Source organism: Acanthochromis polyacanthus, chromosome 21 (genome assembly GCF_021347895.1).
Source record: "Acanthochromis polyacanthus isolate Apoly-LR-REF ecotype Palm Island chromosome 21, KAUST_Apoly_ChrSc, whole genome shotgun sequence".
NCBI lineage: Eukaryota > Metazoa > Chordata > Actinopteri > Pomacentridae > Acanthochromis > Acanthochromis polyacanthus.
Window position 1 is genome coordinate 563,191 of NC_067133.1, and position 25,365 is coordinate 588,555.

The following is a 25,365-nucleotide window of genomic DNA, read 5'->3' on the forward strand; positions in this document are numbered from 1 at the left end:
GGAATTCAAACTGATGTTAATAATTGTGACTTTAAAACCCAACTAAAAAGTCACTGTTGCCAAAAATGATGTTTCTTATTTATTTATAAGGTTTTTCATGTGAGGAAGGTCTGATGGGCACTGTAGGAAATGTAGCTCCTTTCTTCCAAACTGTCAATTTTAAGAATATGTATGTAAAAGAGTAAGGAGTGTGTGGAATGTTAGTTTCAATATTATTTTATTGCACCATGATAATTCATTTAATATCAGCATTGCTTTCCAGACACTCCTGGGCAGATAGGTGCAAAAAGAACCCAATAAATTCAGACACTATTATAATGGAGACTGATTTTGACAAATAATTGCTCAAGTTTAAAGGCAACGACTTGACAAGCAGTTTCAGTGACAAGATTCAGCCATGTGGATTCTGTAAAGCGTCTTGAGACAGTTTGAATTTAAATTTGGCACTATATGAGTAAAATCGAAGTTAGCTGAAAGATATAAAGATATTATGTAAAATATGTGCTGAACAATTAGTTCTCAGACATGCCTTTTTAAAACAACAGAAATGTCATTGGTTACAAAAAGATGTTTAAGTGTTAGAGAATGATTAAAACTGAGGATATTTTTCATGTCTGATGAGGACTGTAGGTTTCTGTACAGCTGTTCAACCAACTTCAGTCACTGTGTGTACCGAGCACAATAATAAACAGCAGAATCTTCAGTCTTCAGGCTGTTCATCTGCAGATACAGCTGCTCTTTGCTGTTGTCTCTGGAGACGGTGAACCTGCCTTGGACTGACTGAGAGTAGGATATACCACTACTGGGGTGAATGGAAGCGATCCACTCCAGTCCTTTTCCAGGAGCCTGTCTGATCCAGTTCATCCAGTAGCCACTAAATGATATTCCAGATGTTGTACAGGTGAGTCTGTGGGACTCTCCAGGTCTTTTCACTGCTGCTTCAGACTCTGTCATGCTCCAACCTTCAGCACCACTCCAAACAAACACAGCAACCACCAACAGTGTGAGCTGTCTGTGATCCATGTTGACAATGTGACTGATATGTCTTCAAGTCTGTAAATGTCCTTTAAATATCCTGAATCCACATGAAAATGCTTCCATGAGGCTCCTCCTGCATCAGTCAAATCAGAGGGCAGGTCTATAAACAGCACAGCATGAGATTCAACATCATTTCAACAACTCTGCAGCTAAAAAACATCTGTTTCCTCCATGACATTAGAGTACATTTTGATTATTTTTGACCGCCCGTTCAGCAGATTCTGTTAAATAGTTATTGATTTAGGTGAGTTACACAATAACATGATGTTGACCTTTATTGTGAAAATAAAATTTAAAACATTTAATTGAATTTAGACATTTTAAGATCTTGAAAAATATAATTGCAAAAACTAGAATAACAAAAAAAGCATGAAGCAGTGAAGCAGTGGTGCACAGCTGAAAGTGACAGAGGTTATTTCTTGTCATAAAAGTTTGCAGCAGATGATGAATAAGAGAAAATAATTTATCACTATGAAGTTAAAGCTGTCTTTGTCTGCCCTCTAGAGGTTAAAACAAGAACAGCAGTCACATTCAAGAATAGTTCATTCACCTGTGATTCACAGAAGTTTGTTCCTGTTAAATCCTGCAGCAATGGCGCTATCAGGTGGTGGCCTGGGGTGGCTGTGGCCACCCTTACAAATCTGCTGGCCACCCCACTGACCAGTCACAAAATCGATTGCCAGTTAAGCTCACACCGCGGCCAGGACAGGGCTCAGATGGTGCACACGTAGCCAATCAGAGGTGACAGACGGCTCCTTCCCCCTTGATTGGCTCATTGTCTAGCAGTGATGTCAATCACTCCTCACAAACTCCACAGCATCGCCATTGATCTGCATCGATCAGCAGCACCGATCTAAAGAGAGGACCATGAGTAAGTCATAATTTCTTTTGAAAAAAACGAAGGGGGAGAAGGAATATTCACTGTGACGTGCTTTTTAAGTGGCAAAAGGTGCTGCTACAGCAACCTGTTAGATCAGCACTGCTGTGCTTTTTAACTTATTTGTGTTAGGTAACATTACAGTAGGTAGGCACAGTCAGCAGAGTTGGGGAGTCACGGATTACATGTAACGGCGTTATGTATTTAAAATACAAAATAAGAGTAACTGTATTCCGTTATAGTTACAATTGAAATTGGTGTACTTTGAATACGGTTACTTTCTTTAAAAAAGTGATTACTTGTAGGGATTACTTTGAAACTCACCACACGCAGGTTGTACTGGGCGGATGCAGGTGGCATTAGGTGCTGCAAGTCAATGCACGAGAGGACGTTCCACAACCAAAGGGCAACAATGGCAGAGGATGAGAGAACGACGAGGGGGAGGGCAAAAACACAATTTTGGCATGGAAATTTATAGAACATTTTACCTACAAACCTGGGCAAGAAGGTTGTGACATCACAGTGCAATGCAAGTGTCATGGACAGGCGTGTAGAACCCAAGCAGCAGGCAAACACACAGGTGGATGATTTATGAAAAGGTTTCAATAATAAATGAACAGAGAATTATCAACAGGAGGCATGGGGAATTAACAGAGCGGGGTAAACTAAACTAGCTAAAGGCGGCGGCCGAGGGCCACGATGAAAGCTAAACTAAAACTAAACGGGGAGAGGTGACTTACAGAATGTCCAAGGAATCAGGAGACGAGGTGGGGGGCAGAGCTGAGGGAGCCGGTAGCGGGGATGTGGTGCAGACTGAGGAGCAGACGGACCAGGAGCAGACGGAGAAGGGATGCAGAGCAGAGCAGGGGTTCTGGGGTGAGGAAGGAAGACGGAGCCGGTAATGGTGAATTAGAATCCAGGCAGCGGTGTGCATATGATGGCGTGCAGTTAGCAGCAGGGGTGACGAGCAGGCGAGGTAATCCATAAATCCAGAGCGGTGTGCTCGCGGTGGAGTGCAGAGTGCAGAGTGCAGCATGGAGTATGGGGCAATGAACCAGCGGTGAGCCATGAGGAGAGTCAGGCTTATATGCTGCGCTGACTGAAACTTGCGCCGGCTGTGCTTCTAGCACAGCAGCTCGTCATTAACGTGAGGAGCCAGAGCACAGGAGCGGGAGGGGGGGTGACAGCAAGCTTTGCTTACCATCAACAAAGCTGCTTTCAGCATCGAGGGACTCCACGTCTAATTTGAAGAAGCATCTTGAGATAAGTTGGCTAATTAGCGTTAGCTTGCCGGTCAGCTAATTTTATGTACTTAGTAATTACATCGTTCTCTAAAACATGTGTTAACTAAATTCAGTGTCCCAGATAAACACACTCAATGAGATGATTGTTGAGTAGGCTAAAAGTAATCCAAAAGTATTTAAAATACATTACTTTACTTGAGTAATCCAAGGAAATACATTACAGATTAAATTTTAGGACATGTAATCAGTAATCTGTAGGGGAATACATTTTAAAAGTAACCCTCCCAACATTGATAGTCAGCTAATGTTAGCTGCTGCTATTATTACTCCGCCAAGGTGTGGCAGAGTTATGTGACGATCAGCGTACCTTTCTCTGTGAATCTGTTATTCTGTGAATCTGTCTGTCTGTTAGCAACATCACTCAAAAACGGAGCAACAGATTTGGATGAAATTTTCAGGGAAGGCCAGAAATGACACAAGGACCACGTGATTAAATTTTGGCATTGATGCGGCCTATACTGTGGATCCACGGCTTTGTTAAAGATTTCCCTTTGCCACATATAGCAGCCTGCACAGCATTGCTGTAACCATGACGTGAACTCAATGTCTGCTACCCGCTGATGATCACATGATTGTGATCCTACAACAAAATTACAGATTTATCAGTTGGAAATCATACAAGGAACAAATGATTAAACTGTGGGGTGTTTCTGAGTTCCATCAGTTCCCACCGCAACGTATTTAGGTCATGCGATGTAGCAAACCCCAGCCAGACAGTTAAGTTCAGCCATCAGCCTTATTTGAACACAAATTCACCTTTCTGTCCTTCCCTCATTTCTTCACCGTAACACCTTGTCCCCGCTAGGTGCTTATAAGTTTAAACACATCCCCGTTTTCTGTCATCTTTATGTGAATTTTCGGACTTTTCGTCATGTCACGAAACCGCTTCTTAGACAACACTTCCTGTGCCGCTGGAATGGTGACAAAATAAAAGCCTGCAACATTAAAAATATATCTTCAAAATAAAAGCATGGAAGGAATGGTTATTTTAACACTAGCAAAACAAAGGCTTGCCAAAAGTGATGAACTGATCAACACACCTTCATAAGTGTAATTGACACGCAGTTTCGTATGCATACATAACATCCATCCATCCATTCTCTATACACCGCTTTATCCTCACTCGGGTCGCGGAGGGTGCTGGAGCCTATCCCAGCTGACTCAGGCGAAGGCAGGGGACACCCTGGACAGGTCGCCAGTCTATCACAGGGCTACATATACAGACAAACAATCACACTCACATTCACACCTACGGACAATTTAGAGTAACCAATTAACCTCAGCATGTTTTTGGACTGTGGGAGGAAGCCGGAGTACCCAGACCGGGGATCGTCTTGCTGCAAGGTGAAAGTGCTAACCACTACTCCACTGTGCAGCCTGCATACATAACATGCACATGCATAACACATGCCTGTGCTCGGCACAAAGTCATTTTTTTATTAAAGATTTCTTCCATTGTAAATAACACGTTAACTCAGCAGCCTTGGTGGAGTACTGCACTCTCTGAGTGCTTTTCTAGATTCAATTTGCAGACCATGAAGAGAAAGTCAACAGACATCTCTCCTTACTTCAAGAAGAAAATTAGAGAGAGAGCCGACGGTTGAGCAGCAGAGGCATAGTGATGAGGAGACGGAGGAGGAAGGTAGAGGGAGGAAATTAACTCAAAATGTTAACTGTACTGTTCTTAGTCTATGCACTTTAGATCATTAGTAACATTAAATATAACAATAAAGACAATAAGTTTATCAATAGGTGCTCCCTCAAGTCTTTCTGATAGTTTTCTGCTAGCCTACATACTACGGTATAATAAAAAGATAGTAATAATAGTACTAGTAAAATAAAATCCCTGAAATTATGACTTTTTAGTTTTGGTGTGCCACCCCAAGATTTTAAGTGGCTGCAGCTGGCCACCCCTATGAAAAATGTATGCAGGCGCCACTGTCCTGCAGGAACAATGTTTCATCAGTCTTTAATCACAGTATCATTTCTGACATTGAAGGAGCTTCCAACAGTAAACATACAAATACATAACAAGCAGCAGCTTTAAGCATTCATCTCATCGGAAAACCACACATCTAAGATCAGTAAGAAAAATGTGTTTATTCAAGGGCGTAACTTTGGGTCTTCCACTGGGGGGGTTAAACTTTGTGCCTGTTTATTGGTATTTATTGAATTGTTTACTTTTGTAAAAGGAATCGGGGTAATTTGGCATGTCTGTATTAGAAATACATTGGTGATTTACTTGAAGTTGTTGCAGCTGTGTACTTGACTATTTATGCAACAATGACCAATTAATTCCTATTGTGTTTAAGTACTAGCTAGCAAGACCATAGCAGCTTCCACTTAATTGATTTTGGGTTTATGTCAACCATCTATGAAAAAAAATCAAGAACTTTAAAGATTAATCAATTGCATCACTGTATTGACACTACTAAAGTACAAACAGAAAATGTCTTATGCACAATTCATGGCAACACTCAATACAACACACAATACAGGGTGGCACACTGGAGTGCAGCTTGCACCTCTATTCTGAACATGGCAAACTGATTTCACATATTGGTGAACATCACCAATTCATATTAACAAAATCCAAATAAAAGCATTAAAATACAACAGTAGGCCTATCTGCAAACCACATATTAAGGTAGCTATGTCACAACATATTAGAATACAATACCATCACACATACCATTACCATGACAAGTATTTGACAAATAAACAGGTTGCTATACTGGTATCTACTCTGCCAGCAACTAGCGGACTATAGATAATGTTGGGCAATTCAGATAAAAGCACCAAATACCTGTTTGCGTCACGGTGTAAAACAAACGAACTGGGCACACACTGACTTCTTAGTTAAGAGGTCCAATTTGTCCTGATGGATGTGACACACTGCAACATGGTTCAGCCTCTGCTGCGTCATAGTTGTGCGTAACCAAGTCTTTAATCGTCTAAGAGCACTAAAGCTCCTCTCTGCCTCTGAGGATGAGACTGGTACCACAAGGAGTAACCTGACCAGAGTTTCAACTTCAGTAAATAAGCCTCGCACCTCACATGGCAAACCTTTGAGAATGCTTGTAGCCTCTCCACAGGAATTGTATGTGTAATTGTGTTTGAACATAGGCACCTGGATTTCCAGCAACTGGGCATTAATTTCTGGATAGTTGTGAATCACAGGGTCAACATTTCCAGACAGCAAGGTGTTCTCCAGCTTTTGCAGGATAGAAAGCCCACCCTGCTGGAAACGTTCTGTGAACTGTGTGTGAATGGTGTCAAGTACCTTATAAAACTCAACTCTGTAGAATTCTGCAGGAGTTTTAGGACCGAAACCACTTGATTCTCCACTATAGCGCTTGGGTGGTTGTCGAACTCTTGGCATTGTTATAGGTTCTAAGTCTAAAGAGTTCACAACTGTAGATGCCTCCTCAAAAAGGCTTTGGAAGGCCTCATCACTTCTCTTGCCATTGAGAGTAGACTGAACCTTACAAACAGCAGCCTGCATACCAGAAACAGTCTGTGTCCTTCTCTGAAGAGAACTGTTGAGACACTCCAGCTCACCAATAACTGCTTGTGCCATCACAAGACCAAGTACAGTACTGCCTCTCATAAACTGCTGAAACAGACCATTTGCAGTGGCTGCAGTGGGAGAGTCAGTCCCTGCCATTTCCTCTAAGGCAGTGAGGACAGAGTCATACTGTGTTAAAACTGAACGGATGGCATCGTGTCTTACAGTCCACCTTGTTTCACACAGTGGTTTCAGGGTGCTTGGGGTTCCATGGTCAGATTTTGCGATCTGATGAAACATCTGTTTGAATTTGCCAGACTGTCCACACAAAACTCCTAACTGATGAACCCAGTCAAGCGCATCTTGTACAACTGTAGAAGCTGCACATGCTTTTTGTGCTACCAAATTCACACAGTGTGCTCCACAGTGTGCGTACAAAGCTCGTGGTTGTTTCTCCCTAATAAGAACCTGTGTACCAGAATATTTGCCAGACATGTTTGCTGCACCATTGTATGTCTGCCCACGCAGTGCTGACAATGGCAAATTTAGTCTGCAAAGTACATCTAATGCTACTTTTGCAAGACACTCTCCTGTTGTTTCGGTCACTGAATACATCCCAATAAATTCCTCATGAGGATATAAGTCATGATCCACAAAACGAAGACATACAGATTCTTGCTCTCGACCTGATATGTCTTGTGTCCCATCAACTATCAAGGCAAACTGTGTGACTGGGAGGCATCGAATAGTGTCAGCTATTCCTCTTACAATGTCATTGCTCAGTATGCCTAGTATTTCATTCTGAATGAGAGGACTTGTGTAATCCTGCTTGTGTGTCTCTAACCACTTTTGAAAAGCAGGGTCATCTTCTGCCTTTTCTTTAAGATGCTGGGATAGATTACCTTTCTCTTCCACATGATCTCGCAGAGCTAAACCTTGCCGAGCTAAGTATTTGATGGAGCCTACAATCTTCGACAATCCATTCCTTGCTTCCTCCTGTTGTCTGGCAACAGCTGAAGAAAGCTGTGAAGCAACAGTGCTCCCTTTTTGAGCAAAGATATTCATGGCATGGATATGCAACTGACATTTAGCATGTTCTGAGAACCTCTGGATAGCCTTTTTCCCATTTCTAAAGCCTACGCTCACAAAGGCAGGGTCACACTTGCTTGCAAATGTTGACTGATTCAAATAAACTTTGGCACAGTGAAAACATATGACCCCTTGTAAAGTGGCACTGTAATGCAACCAAGGAAAAGTTGTGAACCACTTTTGGTGAAAAGTCAACACACATTTAGCTCGCTTCTGCACTACAATAAACTTAGGATCAGGTTGCGCAGGCTTTGTGCAGGTCATGATGTCTGTAACATCAAATCCTTCTCTGTCCCTGTTGTCGGTGTTCAACTGGTCCCTAACATGGGGCTCAAGTCCCTGTGGTGAACATGACAGGAAGACTTGTCAGTCTCTGAAATAAAAATCTATTAAATTAATGTATTGTAAATATAAATAACACTATTTATGGTTAAATTGTCCTTGCATTCTTACCTGCTCATTTGCCTGACTGCTGCCCTCACTATGTGTCCCTCTGTGAGGAAACCACAAGAACCAAATATCAGTTCAGTGCTCTGATAGTGTGTGTTTGCATGCACAATTTTGTTTCTTAACCTTCCTCTTGTGTTAGGGTTGGTACTGACCCGTTTCAGGTTTTAAATGGTTTAAAGAACTAATTAATATTTGTTTATTGCATCAAGGCTTTTTGATTTTGTCTGCAACCTCGATTTAAACAAATTAAACAAGAAAGAAAAATACATTAAACATTAACATGTAATTAACATTAAATTGTAAGTGCTCTGTTTGAAATAGTGTTGTCTGTTTTGTCATGGCCCCAGTTATAACAATAAGATTATTTGGCAATAATTAGAGCCAAAACTGAAATCATGGTGCATCTGTGAATATTAACATATAAATGTTCAGAAATGTTCAGAAATATTCATGCATATAAAGTTCTTGTTCTACAAAAATACTGTTTTGCCTCTTTCTTTAAGTAAATATTGTCGATCCTCAGGGCCAGTAACCCCCTAATTAACTTATTCAGCTGTCAGAGAATCACCGGACCAGCTCTCCATCCTACGGGTCCGGTTCTCCAGCCCATTGGGGTCTAACTCAGATGGGTTCTAAAGAACTGTGAAGCTGGTAATACGAGGAAAATTCGCCTAGCTTTCTCACTGCCTTCATCCAGACGCCTATCCCTGCTTCCTCTGATAATTAATTTAACCGAGTAGCCACTTCGGTATAGTTAAACTTAATCACCAGTCACGCCTGTTAACGGTAGCTTTTCCTCTCATGGATCTTGCTCTTGGTAAGTTGCCAGGTTTAATTCAGAGATTATGGACATATAGACAACCTCTAGGATATGTTTATAGGGCCAACCTGGCCCCCATGACTAGGTAACCTTTCAGAACCTCTACTATTGTTATGCACGCAGTAATCTAACTTTTTACATCCAGAGCGAGATGTATAAGTATCATTCAGGGATAAAAATAGCACTTGCAATTTGTTGTCTTTAATTGCAGAATAATGCTTTATTAAAATATATTTAGCAGGGCGTAGCAATAGCTCTTAATCATCAGACAATTAATCAAACATCACTATTCTTTCAATTGTTTAACACGACTCATAAGTGGAACTATGCTTTCATAAAAGAGAAGTAATATTCACCCAGATTACATAATTTGGAGGGAGAGCAGCCACGGTGTGGCCACACCCGGCTGCTCACCTGAGACCCGACAAGTGTTTGAGACCCGCCGGGGCCCAGGGGGAAGTGGACGGGGGTCCGACCAGATTTAGATCTGCATATATCCATTTTTATTGTTTGGACCAGTAAAAACTTTGTTAATCCATTCAGGTGTTATTCCTCACATGGAAAATAGAGTTCAGTAATGTTCCTTCAGACAACATTATTTCCAGATCACAGTTCAGTAATCCTCCAACACTGCAGGAAACGCAGTACTTTGGTCCATAATTCCATCAGAACAGTTATTCCGTTGCAGACCATGTTGAATTCCCGTCCGAGTTACGTGGTAATCATCCCCTGTGCTCAGACTGATGTCTGGATTGCACCCAGGCAGATACCCGCAACGATCTCCCAACTTGCGTCTCGATCAGATGTAATTTATAGTTTACTGAACCTTATGCATACGCAATGATCTCATACTAAATTAACTTGAGCAATAACTTCATCTTTACCCCCTCCCAACTCGCACACTTGCCCCATACACTGACCGCATGGACACCTCCACTTTTAAGGAACTGAAACTATCTGTTTTGGACTGTCCAGACAGCCCATCTTGCCCCCCCTGATCTCTCCTGTCTGCAACTCAGCACAGGCTCCTGATCAGGAAAAGGAAAAGCGGATGTCAGCTTCTAACTGTCGCTGGCATCCCATTGTGCAATCTTTTGGACAATGTGTACAGACTTATTAAAAAAAAAAAAACCAATCTATTCTGAGTTTAATCTTTACGGTGAACATTTGACCCTAGTTCACTTAACTCGTGACTTCTCACCTCATTACCAAGTTAAAACCTCTTATTTTAACAGTAGTCAAACCAAAACTCTTAAAAGCATTCCCATTTCATAAAGCATAAGTTTCTCTTTTTTTAGTCAAATCTATCAAAAACATCAGTTTTCACAGTGAGCTGCTGTTCTGACCTGGTTACTTCTTAAACAAAGATTCTCAAGACAACCTTTCAAAAATAATCAAACCATCACTTTTTACAGTGAGACACGCTTCTGATTTCTACACTTGTTTCAAAATTATAGAATGTAAGAATAGACACTTGGTTAGATCAAACACATTCATTAGGTTATGGCATAATTTGATCCTAAATTACAGGTTATAATATCACAATGTTCCCTTATTTAGCTGTTGTTCTGTCAGAGTCTCCCCTTTGTGGCTGATTCTGGGATCTCATATCTCCATGCTTCACAACAATATATGGTTGAAATTAACCCTTCACACCACAGATATTACTATAGTTTGTAATACTAGAATAAAAAAGTAGTATATATTTTTACAATATATGTTCTAACACCTCCCAGTAATAATGAGGTAACAATACAACCTCTTATTTGTTTACATGATTCTCTTGAGGTTCATTTCACATTTTTTTAAATTGAATTTAAGGGGTATACAGACAAAGAAAGGCCCAAAGGCCACACCAAAATATACTAAAACCAGTAATTCATGCATAATGAAGCCTGACAAGGTAACAATAGATAAGGGAAAAACTGCATGATAGATAATTGTTTTAAGTGTAATTTACAGCTGATTTAAGGCACAGGTCAAAACCAACCCTAGCATGGAGCATGTATAGAGAAAGCTAACACAGTACAAGGGCTAAGGTATGTTACCTGGTCATTTGTGCCTCCTGTGCTGCCTTTCCCTGTGCTCTCTCTCCTTCTCTTTGGTCACCTGATGATCCTCCATCACCTGGACTTCCTCTGTCACCTCCTCCTCCTCTCTCTTGCTCAACTGTTGCACCTCCTCTGGCACCTCCTCTCTCTCTCTCCTCATCTGTGCTTCTCCCTCTCTGGTCACCTGCCTCTCTTTCATGGCCTGTTCGGCAATCATTCTTGAACCTGGTATAAAAAAAAGCTTAGTTAATGTTAAAATGGTATCAGCCCGGTTAAAAATGACCAGGTCAAAGATGAAGTACTTCTCTTCCCCTCCTCTGTCACTGTCACCGTGCTGCAGCAGCAGGACGGATACTTAACACATGGAGGAGCGTCTGTTGTCTCCATGGTTACCGCTTCAGGCCGACGCAGACATTCCTGTTCCTTCAGGATTTAGAAATGCCTGGAAAAATGTAGCTTCTGTGTATGCTATTGCGTTGTTTGATCAGTAAAATAGCTTCAGTACTGAAAAGATATTTGATGTGGAAAACAGCGACGTTACGACCTCCCCGGTTCCCCCGAGAAATGTAGTTTAACTACACCGCCATCCTTCACTGTGTATTGGAGCAAAGTCAGCAAACAGCCCTTTAAGTTACAATTCAGTGAAAACTGACACTGGTCCTAAACAGTACATCCCCGACACTCTCTGGCTGTACCTCACAGGACAAGCTCAAACCAAATCCAGTCACAAACCATCAGCTAACTTAACAAGACAGGTAGACTATTTTACCTCTTTTTGGTCAAGATATTTCCTTTTTTTAAAGTTGTTGGTGTCAACCAACAATGAAGAATTGTCGTTTGTCCTTTTCGCGCTCTTTTCATTTCTTCACAGCCCTGCTGTCTCCATCCATGCCAGATATACAGGGTCAGGGAAGTGAACGTTACGTAGAGGAGGCGCCGGGGGTTGGGTGATACCAAGTATTCAGTGGGGGTGTGGGGGGTTACATTAAGATGATTGAACTTGCTAATGTTTTGTTGGTAAATGATATTAATAATAAAAATCAACAAGATTATTAATGCTTTTATGAAATTGGAAAAATATGATTATATTGTGGGGGTTACATTAGCTGAACCTGATTTTTGGGGGGTCATGACCCCCATATCCCCTGTGCAAATTACGCCCTTGTGTCTATTACTCTATTGATGAAGTATTTCCTTTCTTCTTACAATACATAGAGAGCAGTTTAGCTGCTTTTCTAAAATAATCCCATTTTCTAAAAGAGAGTTTTTAAGAAACTGTATAAAAAATGCATTTACTTTATTGCTGGGGCCTGTGAATAGTGAGAAGGAGTCAGTAGATTTTTGTACAGCTGTTCAACCAACTTCAGTCACTGTCTCTCGAGCACAATAATAAACAGCAGAATCTTCAGTCTTCAGGCTGTTCATCTGCAGATACAGCTGCTCTTTGCTGTTATCTCTGGAGATGGTGAACCTGCCTTGGACTGACTGAGAGTAAAAGATTCTATCACTGTCAGATTCGATGATAGCGATCCACTCCAGTCCTTTACCAGGAGCCTGTCTGATCCAGTTCATCCACCAGCTACTAAATGATATTCCAGATGTTGTACAGGTGAGTCTGTGGGACTCTCCAGGTCTTTTCACTGCTGATTCAGAGTCTGTCATGCTCCAACCTTCAGCACCACTCCAAACAAACACAGCAACCACCAACAGTGTGAGCTGTCTGTGATCCATGTTGACAATGTGACTGATATGTCTTCAAGTCTGTAAATGTCCTTTAAATAAACTGAATCCACATGAAAATGCTTCCATGAGGCTCCTCCTGCATCAGTCAAATCAGAGGGCAGGTCTATAAACAGCACAACATGAGATTCAACATCATTTCAACAACCTGGCAGCCAAAAAATAATAATCTGTTTCCTCCTTGATATTAGAATAATTACTTATCATTATTTCATTTTTCATTTTTGATGTCTCATCCAGCAGATTCTGTTAAATATTTATTGATTTAGGAGAGTAATTTTATAACATTTTGTTAACTTTTGACATGAAGATAAAACTTAATTAATATAGTCTCAAAAACATAATAACATAAAAAACGAAAACTACAGATTTCTTAATTGATTTTATTTCCTTAATAGTCAAAGAACTGACAGCATGAAAATCTAATTAAATGATTGAGTTGGATTCAGCTGATTGAAGGACTGGATTCTTTAAGACCTTCAAAGGTTTCAGTATTTAAATTATGTTTTAAGCCACAGAATTTTTGAGAAACTTCAACCATCAAGAGGAAATTAAACACTCAGTAACAGAACCTGGTTTATATGTAAAATGCTGATACTGTAGTGGACAGGAAAAATATCTGCTTTTTTATCTATCAAATAATCTCCATAAAACAGATCTTTGTGTCCCATTTAAGTAGATGAAATAAGTGATTTTATAACAGATGTTTAGTCATACCAGGCTGAAATATATCATTTTAAAATGTGTAAGGAGTGTGAGTTTTTTTATTGTTTTATTGTACCATGATAATTCACTCATTGTCAGTGTTGCTGTCCACTAACTCCTGGGCAGACAGATGCAAAAAAACAAACAGACAAACAAAAGAAAAAACAATAAATAAATAAATAAATTAGGACACCATTATACTGGAGACTAAATTATTATGAATCTGTTCCTGTTAACCTGCTGTTACATTCGTGGTTGTGGGTGAAGATGAACTAAATAGTGCTGACTTTTGCAAACAACACATTTCTGCAAAATGAATTACAAACATTTCACATTTTGAAATCAAATTGTTGATTTTTTTTTAATGCAAACAATTAGAGTTGTTATTACAAAAAGAGGAAGTAGTTTTTGTACGACTGCTAGAATCATCTCTGGAGATGGTGAATCTACCTTGGACTGACTGGGAGTAATAGATAGGAGAACTATATGTGCCGATATAAGCGATCCACTCCAGTCCTTTACCAGGAGCCTGTCTGTTCCAGGCCATATAATAACTCCTGAGTGTGAATCCAGATCCTGTACAGGTCAGTCTGTGGGATTCTCCAGGTCTTTTAACCACTGATTCAGATTCTGTCAGAGTCTGACCATCAACACCTGCCAAGACATGAAGAAAACATCAAATGAATTCTGTTCATACTCATGTAAGAGTCGTGTCAAATCAGGATTGTTGAAGTCCTTCACCTGCCCAGCAGAGAGTTAACAGCAGCAGTCCTGTCCTGTAGTCCATCATCTTCCACAAAGTGTCCAACTCTCTGTTTTCCTCTTTGCAGCTGAATAAGTAGCTGTGGAAAAATGTTGAGATTTGCATTGACTCCTCCTCACAGGAAGGAGGGAACTGAACTAAAATTCTGTAATATTTTAACAAGACAGAATGAATAAAATGAAGAATTAAAGTAAACATAACTTCTGGAGAAATCAGTTCATAATATTATCCTGTTATTTTCCTCACAATGTTCAATTTTATGCCAGAGAACAGAAAGAACCGTTCAAAAATGACTTTACATGGATGTTGTAATGATTCATGTTCCATACGATGAAACTAACGGAATAATTTTCAGTCAGAAATAAAAACTGTGTGAAACAATGGAAATTGATGCAGTTATTTGCATTCCTTTTGTTGTTGTTATAGCCAGCTACATTTAATTAGTTTATATAAATTTTCTACTTGTGTCTAATTTCAGTGTTTTCATACGAAGATTTTTAAAGCTTTGAAGTTGCAGATAACTTTGAATGTTTGAATCTGAGAACAACCAGTTTTGAGAAACTCACAGCTCAGCTACCAGGATGCTAAAATATGAACTTTGCTAACATGAGGGGCTTATTAATGCTTTGTTTTTCATCATTTTAATCTCAAAATTCTGTGAGTCAAACAAAGAAGACACATTTTAAACTCTGAATGAACAGTTTGAATTCATTCCTGGTCTGAGGGCTCCTCCTCTGGTGGCTTCATGTTACAAGTGTTCAGACACTGAGGGGTTTTTGTTCAGGTCTACTGATCATTTGTGTCACTGTGACTCTCTGGCACAGTAATACACAGCAGAGTCTTCAGGCTGCATATTCTGTCCATTCAGAGTCACTGTTTTGCTGGAAGTATCTAATTCGATGCTGAACTTGTTCTTCAGTGAATCTTTGTAGTGTGAGCTTCCAGTATATCTCATTCCAATCCACTCCAGTCCTTTACCTGCAGGTTGTCTGATCCAAGCTGTGTGGTAGCTGCTCAAAGAATAAGAGACCTGACAGGTGATGGAGAGACGTTGACCTGGCTGCACAGTCACAGATTGTGGCTGAGTCAACTGTTCACACTTCACACCTGTTGATAAAGAACATGTATGTTAAAGTTTTAAGTCATACTACAAAGAATGAAGTACAGACTGTCATAAATCCAAAGAGACTTACAGGATGCAGCTGCAAAGAGCAGCAGTAGAGCTACAGACAACATGGTTGGAGGTGAAACTGATGTGCTGTGAACTTTGCTGACAGTCTGATGTTTTTAAAGCTGGACGCTCATGGAGTTTGCATAGAACATATGAAGCATCAGTGCTGGTCCAAGAGAAGCCAATAGAAATGTCTGTTCACTTATTGTATCTGCAGAATGAACACACACATGGAAATCACCTCCTGACTTCATACATGATATTTTAATGTCATTACATGATAAAATGCAACATAAAATATTTCTATACTTACATCAGTAAAACAACTGTTAACTTTTCTATTTCTAGAAACGAAATATGTGTTGTGTTGTCATTGATTCAGTTTTCTAATATTGTATCGTTTCTTGTGTATTTGCAAAGACTTATATTACTTTATAAAAGCTGTGTTGCCTGTGTTTTTGGTATATTTATATATTAATGAGTCTTTAAATGATTTGTACAGTTTCTTTCAGAGAATTAATTTCCTGTAAGTACATCAACATCAATTTTGTAATGAATTTCACACAAAGCAGCACAATTGGAAACTTAAGCATTTATTCATTCATTTTGTTATGTCCCTTGTTGTGTTTGTGTGTCGGTAAGGTGGGTTTTGTTTTGTTTTTTGTTTTGTTTTTTTCCCCCCTTTTTTTCTCAAATTCTACCAGGTGGGAGTGGACAGGTGCACTTGTAACTTATTGCAGTCCAGGGCCGTGCAGAGACCTTTGGAGGGACAGGTGCTCAAAGTTAAAAGGTGGCACATGGAGCATAAATTTGAAACACCGTACAGAAACACACCTTACAATATAACTGGCTCAATTGTAGCAACCCATTTTCACAAAGCTTCTAATATGGAAGCAGTAGTGCAATGGTTAAGTCTCTGGACTACTGATCAGAAGCTTAGTGCTTTAAACCTTGGTGTGGCCAGCATCAGGTGCTTCAGCAATGCTCATCAATGATTGTTATGTTGAATTTAGATCAGCATTAGACACTGGACTGTTGAACTGTGGCTATTCTACATGGAGTCCTTGCTTTTAAATTTCATACCTTTTCAACACATATACTGTATAGCCACAGATTTGCTCCATGGGGCTGATTTATAATCTGCCCTTTATTATTTGTAGTGCTAATAATAAAGTAAAAAACAACAACAACAAAAATGATACAGAAATCATGTATTTAAATGTATTTGTGCTTTTATTCAGTTTGATTTTCCACTTTGCTCAAGACACAAAGGTATAAAAGTTTTATATTTTATATTTATGCATTATATTTGTCTGTATATGCAAATGTTATCAACAAGTACTGATATCTTTAAATGAGAGGTTTATAAACTCACAATTCAATTCTTCTAATTATTATTGTTATTGTATTTATACTGCAATAGTCCAAAATCATGTGAACATAGTTTTAGTGAACATAGTTCACTGTATGTTTATGTAGTTCATAGTATGTGAATAGTTTTAGTGAAATAAATAACCTACGCCTGAGGATATTTTTCATGTCTGATGAGGACTGTAGGTTTTTGTACAGCTGTTCAACCAACTTCAGTCACTGTGTGTCTCGAGCACAATAATAAACAGCAGAATCTTCAGTCTTCAGGCTGTTCATCTGCAGATACAGCTGCTCTTTGCCGTCGTCTCTGGAGACGATGAACCTGCCTTGGACTGACTGAGAGTAGTACTGGCTGCCTGTATCAGTAGCGATCCACTCCAGTCCTTTTCCAGGAGCCTGTCTGATCCAGTTCATATTGGAGCTACTGAATGATATTCCAGATGTTGTACAGGTGAGTGTGTGGGACTCTCCAGGTCTTTTCACTGCTGCTTCAGACTCTGTCATGCTCCAACCTTCAGCACCACTCCAAACAAACACAGCAACCACCAACAGTGTGAGCTGTCTGTGATCCATGTTGACAATGTGACTGATATGTCTTCAAGTCTGTAAATGTCCTTTAAATAAACTGAATCCACATGAAAATGCTTCCATGAGGCTCCTCCTGCATCAGTCAAATCAGAGGGCAGGTCTATAAACAGCACAACATGAGATTCAACATCATTTCAACAACTCAGCAGCTAAAAAACATGTTTCCTCCATGATATTAGAGTAAATTTTCATTATTTCATTTTTGATGTCTCTTTCAGCAGATTCTGATAAATATTTATTGATCCAGGAGAGTAATATTGAAACTTTATGTTAACATTTAACATGCAGATAAAACTTTATTAATTAATATTGTCTCAAAAAATATAATAATGCAGAAAATAACAAAAACAATACATTGCTGGAATTATGGGAAAAAAAGACAGATATATTGATTTATTTCATTAATGGTCTGAAAACTCATATAAAAATCTAAATGAATGATTGAGTTGGTTTCAGCTGGTTGAAGGATTGGATTCTTTAAGAACTTTAAAGATTTCAGTATTTAAATTATGTTTTAAGCCACAGACTTGCAGACAAACATCAACCATCAAGAGATAATTAAACACTCAGTAACAGAAACTAGTTTGACTAAATGTAAAATACTGATACTGTAGTGGACAGGAAAATATCTGCTTTCATATCTATGAAATCATGTCCACAAAACAGATGTTTTTGTCACATTTAAGAAGAAGTGATTTTATAACAGATGTTCAGTAGCACCAGGTTAAAAAAAAATAATTTAAAATGTGTCAGAAATGTTTGAATGTGAGTATTATTATTCTTTGATTTCATCATGACAATTCACTCAATGTCAGTGTTGCTGTCTAGAAATTCCTGGGCAGATAGATGCAAAAAAAGAAAAAAATCCCAATAAGTAAATAAATAAATGAGGACACAATTATATAGACGAGTGCTTTGTTACAAATCTGTGCTAACCTGGTGTTACATTCGTGGTTGTGGGTGAAGATGAACTAAATAGTGCTGACTTTTACAAACAACACATTTCTGCAAATTGTTTTTTTCAAAATTTAATTAGAGTTGTTATTACTGTTCATGCTAAAAAGTAAATACTACATTTTTGCATGTAAAATTATAATTTTTATAAATTATGTTTGGAATAAATTTTGATCAAAGGGCCCCATGCAGACTCCTGGGATTGCTGCTATATTTGGAGAATATTAACAGTGTATTTATCATGCTTTCAAATCAAATTTAATGTTACGGTGGGAGGTTGGAGAACCCAGGCGCAGACACAACAGACAGGACAACTGGTGTGATCAGGAAAGGGGTTTTTATTAAATGAGAATTCAACTACTAAATAACTGAGAACAGGACTAAGGAGGTAGAGCAAAAACCAAACAGCTGAAAACAACAGAGCTAAGGAGAGGTACTCACACACAGGGGAAACTAATAATCGAGGGAGCAAACAGGCTGAGGTCAATCCAAAAACAGAGCCCAAGAGATAAGCGTCTGCTAAATGAAATGAAATTGTAGGCAATCCACAAAGGGGAAGCAGAAGGGCCCATAAACTGACACAGTCCAGAGGTGGTAGGGTTTGTGGGGGACAGAGTCTGGAACAACACCCGAGTCTGTCAATGAGCCAGCAGAGACTAAGGGAAAGAACAGAGCTTATATAGCTGAGGAGGGGAACAGGTGAGTGGTGTTGAGCTGATGACTGCAGCTGACACCCACAGCAGCAATCAGCCAGTTGAGTGCAGACAGAGCCAGAGGGCGAGTGACCGGGAGAGAGAGATAATGGGGAAAAGGACAAAAGGAGGAAGAAGGGCAGGAACTGGAGCAGGATCATAAAATTTGAGACACATGTTTGAGATATCTGCTGTTCAACAAATCAAAAAATATGAGTTGAAGCCTTTTTAACTGTTTATTTTTTAACAGCAGCATTTATGTATTCATCCAGTTATTTTCATATTTTCTGTACTACACCAACTGCTGCACACTGAAGTTAGTGTTCAGATGATCTAAATATTATAAAATTTAAGCTCATTGTAGCTGGTTACAGGTTTGCAGGTTCATATGAAACACCTTAAATGGTTTCATTTGGAAGTTATGAAATAAAGCAGCTGCAGGATCATTTAAATAAAATGGAACCTTGTAGCATTGTATGTGGTTGTCTGAAATATAAATCAAAGAGAACATCATCTGGTGTGATTTAGAATTAATGTAACTGCATTAGCATTTTTTACTGGTTGTAAATGACAAAAACCTGAACAGAAATAAATTCACTGAGCTTTTCTTCAAGTGCAGACAGAAATAGATTTATTAATTGTTTTACTGCATCAACATGTCAATATTCTGTCCACATGTGCAGACTTTGATTATTAGATTTTTAAACTTTCTTCAAAGATTAAAATCTTTCAATCTAACAAGTACTGTAAGATAAATGTAATATTGTTGATTTTATACTGACAATAAGTCCATGCTCAGTACAGCAGGGAGAAGAACGTTTCAGCAGGAATTAAAACAAACAAAACTGCTGAGAAAAATGATTAGGCTTAATAATAGATTTGGGGAAAATATATGCAAATTTCCAGTCAATTAATGTCCTGAAAACATATCTTTGTGTCAGTAAAAGTGAAAGGAAAAATGAAGTATGTTACTTTGTGTGAAGCAAAAAGGCTTCTTATTTTCTCTGCAGTCAAAGTCAAGAACTATGTTTGGCATTAACTGTCCTCACAGACAGGATGGAGTTGGAATTTGTCCCCCAACTAAACTTTACATTTACAAGTTTATGAAGGGATATTAAATGTAGCTTTATACAAAATAGACAGTGTTTGCATTACATTAGATAAAGTATCAAGTCCTTTAGAGATCTAGCTGCCAGCAGATGTATCAAAACTTTTCAGGACATATGATGTTGTTAAAATGATGATGAGGGCTCTTTTGTCCACAAACACTGTATACAAATTGGTCAAAATGGAATTTAAAGAAAGATGCAGAATAGAAGCTGCATTCTTCATTTATGTGTCTTGTTTTCATAAATGATGACATGCAAAGCAGCTAAAATCCTGCTCTCTAATAATCTTGTTCTTTCTTGTTTTATGCGTTCATTGATAAATAAGCTGCTACTTTCTTTAACAGTGAACTGATCTGAATTCATTCCTGGTCTGAGGGCTCCTCCTCTGGTGGCTTCATGTTACAAGTGTTCAGACACTGAGGGGTTTTTGTTCAGGTCTACTGATCATTTGTGTCACTGTGGCTCTAATACGTACACAGTAATACACAGCAGAGTCTTCAGGCTGCATATTCTGTCCTGTTATTGTCACAGTTCCTGCAGAAGTGTCTCTGCTGTAACTGAATTTGTTCTTCAGAGCATCATTTTGGTAAAAGTTTCCTCCTCCCCACCGATGAAAAATCCAGTCCATTGTTTTTCCTTCACGCTGTCTGATCCAACCTGTTCCATAGCTGTCATCAGTCACAGAATAACCAGACAGTCTACAGGTGATGGTCAGAGTCTGTCCAGGCTGCACAAAGCATTGAGTCTGGCTGGATGAGATCAATACTGTTCACACCTGTGGAGACACAAATCAACATTATCTCCAGCATTCATCATATTACTGAGTGTTTGTAATGTGTTGATGAGTGTGAATCCAGTGAAAGCTCCTCACAGGATCCAGCAGCCAGCAGCAGAATCAGAGCTGCAGAGAACATGTTGATGTTGGAGCTCAACTGATGTGAGCTCTGGTTTCCTCTCACTGACACAGAAACACACACTTCCTTTTATGTGAGCTTTATTTGCATATTGTTGAATAAATTACATTTAAATCAACAGAGTGTCTTCTGGAGTGACCACACTTGAACATTTAGCACAGCCTCTAATGTATCGTCTAGATTTTTTACATCATTTTTATGTTTGAGAAAAAGGAGGAAAGTGTGGATTAACTTAATCTGAAAGAAACATTAATGGAGCATCTGATTGAGGAGTGAAAAACATGTTTGATGTCAGTATAAATCTTTAAATTAGTCCTGTTTGTTTCTTTATAGTGAGAGAGGACAGAGAAACTTGTCACACAATAGCCTCTAATATCTGATAAAGAAACTGCAGCATTAATTTACACTTTTGTTTCTTTTATTGCAGCTCACTTCAGATTTCACATAAATATTCCTGTATTTGGGTTGTTGTGCCTTTTATTCTGCTGCTTCATTCTCATTATTGACTTCAGCACATTGCAGTGTTTCCTTAAATGCCACGTTTATTTTATTTATGTACTTTTCTAATTAATTGAGTTGGAGTGGCCTTGGCCTTCATCTTTGTCATATATGTTGAACTTGAACAGTTACAGTAGTTAAATTCAAGGTTTGATTCCTACAAAATACATTTATTTAGTAATCTAATGATTTTTCCCAGTTTTTATTGTGAACTGAAGTTTAATTTTGCATCTCTCCGTCTTTCTTACATTAGAAAAGCTGGAGAAAAATCTTTCAACATCCACAGAATCACAGCAAACAACAAAAATACCAATCAAATGTTCAGATTTTATTGCATTCTGCAGTCAACTCTTTTTTCATGGATGTCAAAATTTTCAAGTACAAATATTGTTTGCATCACCTTTGATATGTGAAATTGATTCTGGACTCGTCTCACTTTTTGTCAAAACATTTAATTGTGAATTTCGGTGGACACAGAAGTTACTATTGTCTCCATCATTCATGTGATTATTTCCTGAGTCTGTGTGAAAGAGTCTCACAGGATCCAGCTGACAGCGGCAGCATCCAAAACATTCTGTCCTTGTTCAACATTATATGACATCATAATAATTGAAACAGTAAATGCTGCTGGAATTAGATTCAATTTTTTTTGTTTTTGACTCACATAATCACAAACTAACTTTTTCCTGATGGAGGCCTTTTGGAGGGTCATTTTGCTATTTGAATTAATATAAAAGATTTTTCCTTTTTTGAAAGTCTCGTGAGCTGCTAATGGAGCAAAAATTGACAGCAAAGAGAGTTTTACTGAGTGAACTGGTTTGAAGTCATTCCTGGTCTGAGGGCTCCTCCTCTGGTGACTTCATGCTACAAGTGTTCAGACACAAAAACAGCAGTGTTCTGTTCTTAAAGTCATTTATGGTCTGAGTGCTTCTCCTCTGGTGACTTCATGCTGTAAGTGTTCAGGCACTTTTTAGGAATAAATCTGCAACGGGCAAAAAAAAAAAGAAAAAAGAAAAGAAAAGAAAAGAAAAAATCTTTAAGAAATAATGCATTGAATGTTTGGAATGTTTGTTTCAGTATTATTTTTTTTACACCATGATAATTCACTCAATATCAGTATTACTGGGGGCTGAGTTTTTACAAATACCGTGTTCGAGGTAAGAGGCAGCAATCTGACAAGCAGTTTGAATGATGATATATTAAGATATTATGTACAATATGTGCAAAAAATACATGTTTAGTAAAAAATACTGAAATGTCACTGATTTAAAAAACTATATAAATGTTTAGGTGTGAGAGAACGATCTAAACTGACCATTTGATTCATGTCTGATGAGGACTGTAGGTTTTTGTACAGCTGTTCAACCAACTTCAGTCACTGTGTGTTTCGAGCACAATAATAAACAGCAGAATCTTCAGTCTTCAGGCTGTTCATCTGCAGATACAGCTGCTCTTTGCTGTTGTCTCTGGAGACGGTGAACCTGCCTTGGACTGACTGAGAGTAATATTGGCCGTAGCTGAGTGCTTCAGTAGCGATCCACTCCAGTCCTTTTCCAGGAGCCTGTCTGATCCAGGCCATCCACCAGCTACTAAATGATATTCCAGATGTTGTACAGGTGAGTCTGTGGGACTCTCCAGGTCTTTTCACTGCTGCTTCAGACTCTGTCATGCTCCAACCTTCAGCACCACTCCAAACAAACACAGCAACCACCAACAGTGTGAGCTGTCTGTGATCCATGTTGGCAATGTGACTGATATGTCTTCAAGTCTGTAAATGTCCTTTAAATAAACTGAATCCACATGAAAATGCTTCCATGAGGCTCCTCCTGCATCAGTCAAATCAGAGGGCAGGTCTATAAACAGCAAAGCATGAGATTCAACATCATTTCAACAACTCTGCAGCTAAAAAACATCTGTTTCCTCCATGACATTAGAGTAGTGTGAAGTTTCATTGTTTCATTTTTCATTTTTGATGTCTCATCCAGAAGATTCTGTTAAATATTTATCGATTTCAGTGAGTAAAACAATAAGATTTTGTTGACGTTTGACGGGAGGATAAAATTTAATGAATAAAGTCTAGAAAACTTCAGTAATGTAGAAAAATAACAAAAACTAGACATTTCTTAATTTAAATTTTATTTTAATCGTCAGTGAACTTTCATCATGAAAATCTAAATGAATGCTTGAGTTGGTTTCAACTGATTGACGGATTTGATTCTTTTAGGCTGTGAAATTATGTCTTAAACCACAGAATTGCAGAGAAATATCAACCATCAACAGTAAATTAAACATCAGAAACTAAACTGGTTTGACTATCTGTAAAATGCTGTAGTGGACAGGAAAATATCTGCTTTCTAATCTGTCAAATCATCTCCACAAAACAGATCTTTGTGTCACATTTAAGGAGATTTCAATAAGTGATTTTATAACAAATGTTTAGTCGCACCAGGTTAAAAAAATCACTTAAAAATGTCTAAGGAGTGTTTGGAATGTTAGTTTTAATATTATTTTATTGCACCATGATAATTCACTCAATATCAGTGTCAGGATTCTGCCCTGTTGCTGCCTCTTGTTTCTGCTCCACTTTTCCTCCCTTTTCCTTCCTCCCCTCGTTTGGATTTGACCCTTTTTGGACTCTGTTGTTTTCTGTTTAAGACGTGTGCCTGTTTGTTCCTTCTGTGTTGGTTGCTCTTCTGTGTGTATTTTTGCTGGTGTGTCTTTGTCTCCCTCTGTCTGTGGCCCTTCTCTCCTGTCACTCATTTTCTGGCTTTGTCACCTGCTCTGATTACGGCACGAGCGTCAGCTGCCACTAATTAGTAAATTCTACTCACCTGTCTCCTGTTATTTAAGCTCTGCCATTCCCTTCAGTCTTTGCTGGCGCATAGTTGGACATTCATGCAGTTTTGTCTTCACTCCCCACTACCCTCCTCCGCTGGATTCTCAGTTGTTGGACTCTGTCATTTTTCGCCCCTTTTTTGGATTACCCCCACTGGACTTGATGCTTGTTGATACCCTAGTTTGCTCTTGTGTTGGCTGTTTGTTCTCCTTCTGTAAGTACCTCTTAGTCTTGCCGTTGCCTTTGTCTTGTTTAGTTTTGTCCTTCCTTCTTAGTCTGCTGTTTCGCCTCTGTCTAATTAGTTTTTTTTGTCCACCTTAGTCTCGTTTTCAGTTGTGAATGGTTTTTGATTTAGTGAATAAATTCTTAAAGCTATGCCTTGCGTTTTGTCAGTGATGTCTGCACCTGGGTTCTCCACAACCCTAACAATCAGTCTTGCCTTCCAGCAGCTCCTGGGCAGGTGCAAAAAATAAAACAAAGAATGAGGACATCATTATACTGGAATCTGCTTTTTTTTTTTTTTTAAAATCTGTTCCTGCTAACCTGGTGTTACATTAGTGGTCGTGGGTGCAAGTGAACTAAATCGTGCTGAGTTTTGAAAATAATACATTTCTGCCATTGCTGCAAACTGTTTTACCAGCATTTCACATTTTAAGACCAAATTGTTGGTTAATTTTTATTAGAAATGCTAAGAATTGGGACTGTTATTACTGCTGAAGCTAATAAATGAACACTGCACTTATAAATGCTTATTACAAAAAAGAAAATTATATTTTTCTGAAATTAAATTTGGAATAATTATTATAGAAGGGGTCCATGCAGACTGCTAGGATCACTGCTTTTTTTTTAGGGCATATTAACAGTGTCTTTATCATGCTTTGAAATCA

General features: G+C 38.7%; 1 protein-coding gene across 2 annotated transcripts in view; it reads right to left on the reverse strand.

The window, feature by feature from the left end:
• The window catches only part of LOC127531539 (zinc finger MYM-type protein 1-like), a 30,914-nt gene extending 18,880 nt beyond the window's left edge, over window positions 1-12,034 (reverse strand). Inside the window, exons 1-2 of one of the 2 annotated variants that reach the window (XR_007938677.1) lie at window positions 11,907-12,034; window positions 9,501-11,362 (exon numbers count right to left, since the gene is read on the reverse strand). Coding sequence is in view for 1 of the 2 variants with exons in the window: in XM_051941098.1 (XP_051797058.1) it covers window positions 6,035-8,080 (2,046 nt within the window). In the remaining variant the exon portion in view is untranslated. Of the gene's footprint in view, window positions 1-1,594; window positions 11,363-11,906 lie in introns of those variants that run through there. The other variant, XM_051941098.1, reaches the window with a different exon arrangement.
• Between the last annotated feature and the right edge of the window lie 13,331 nt (window positions 12,035-25,365).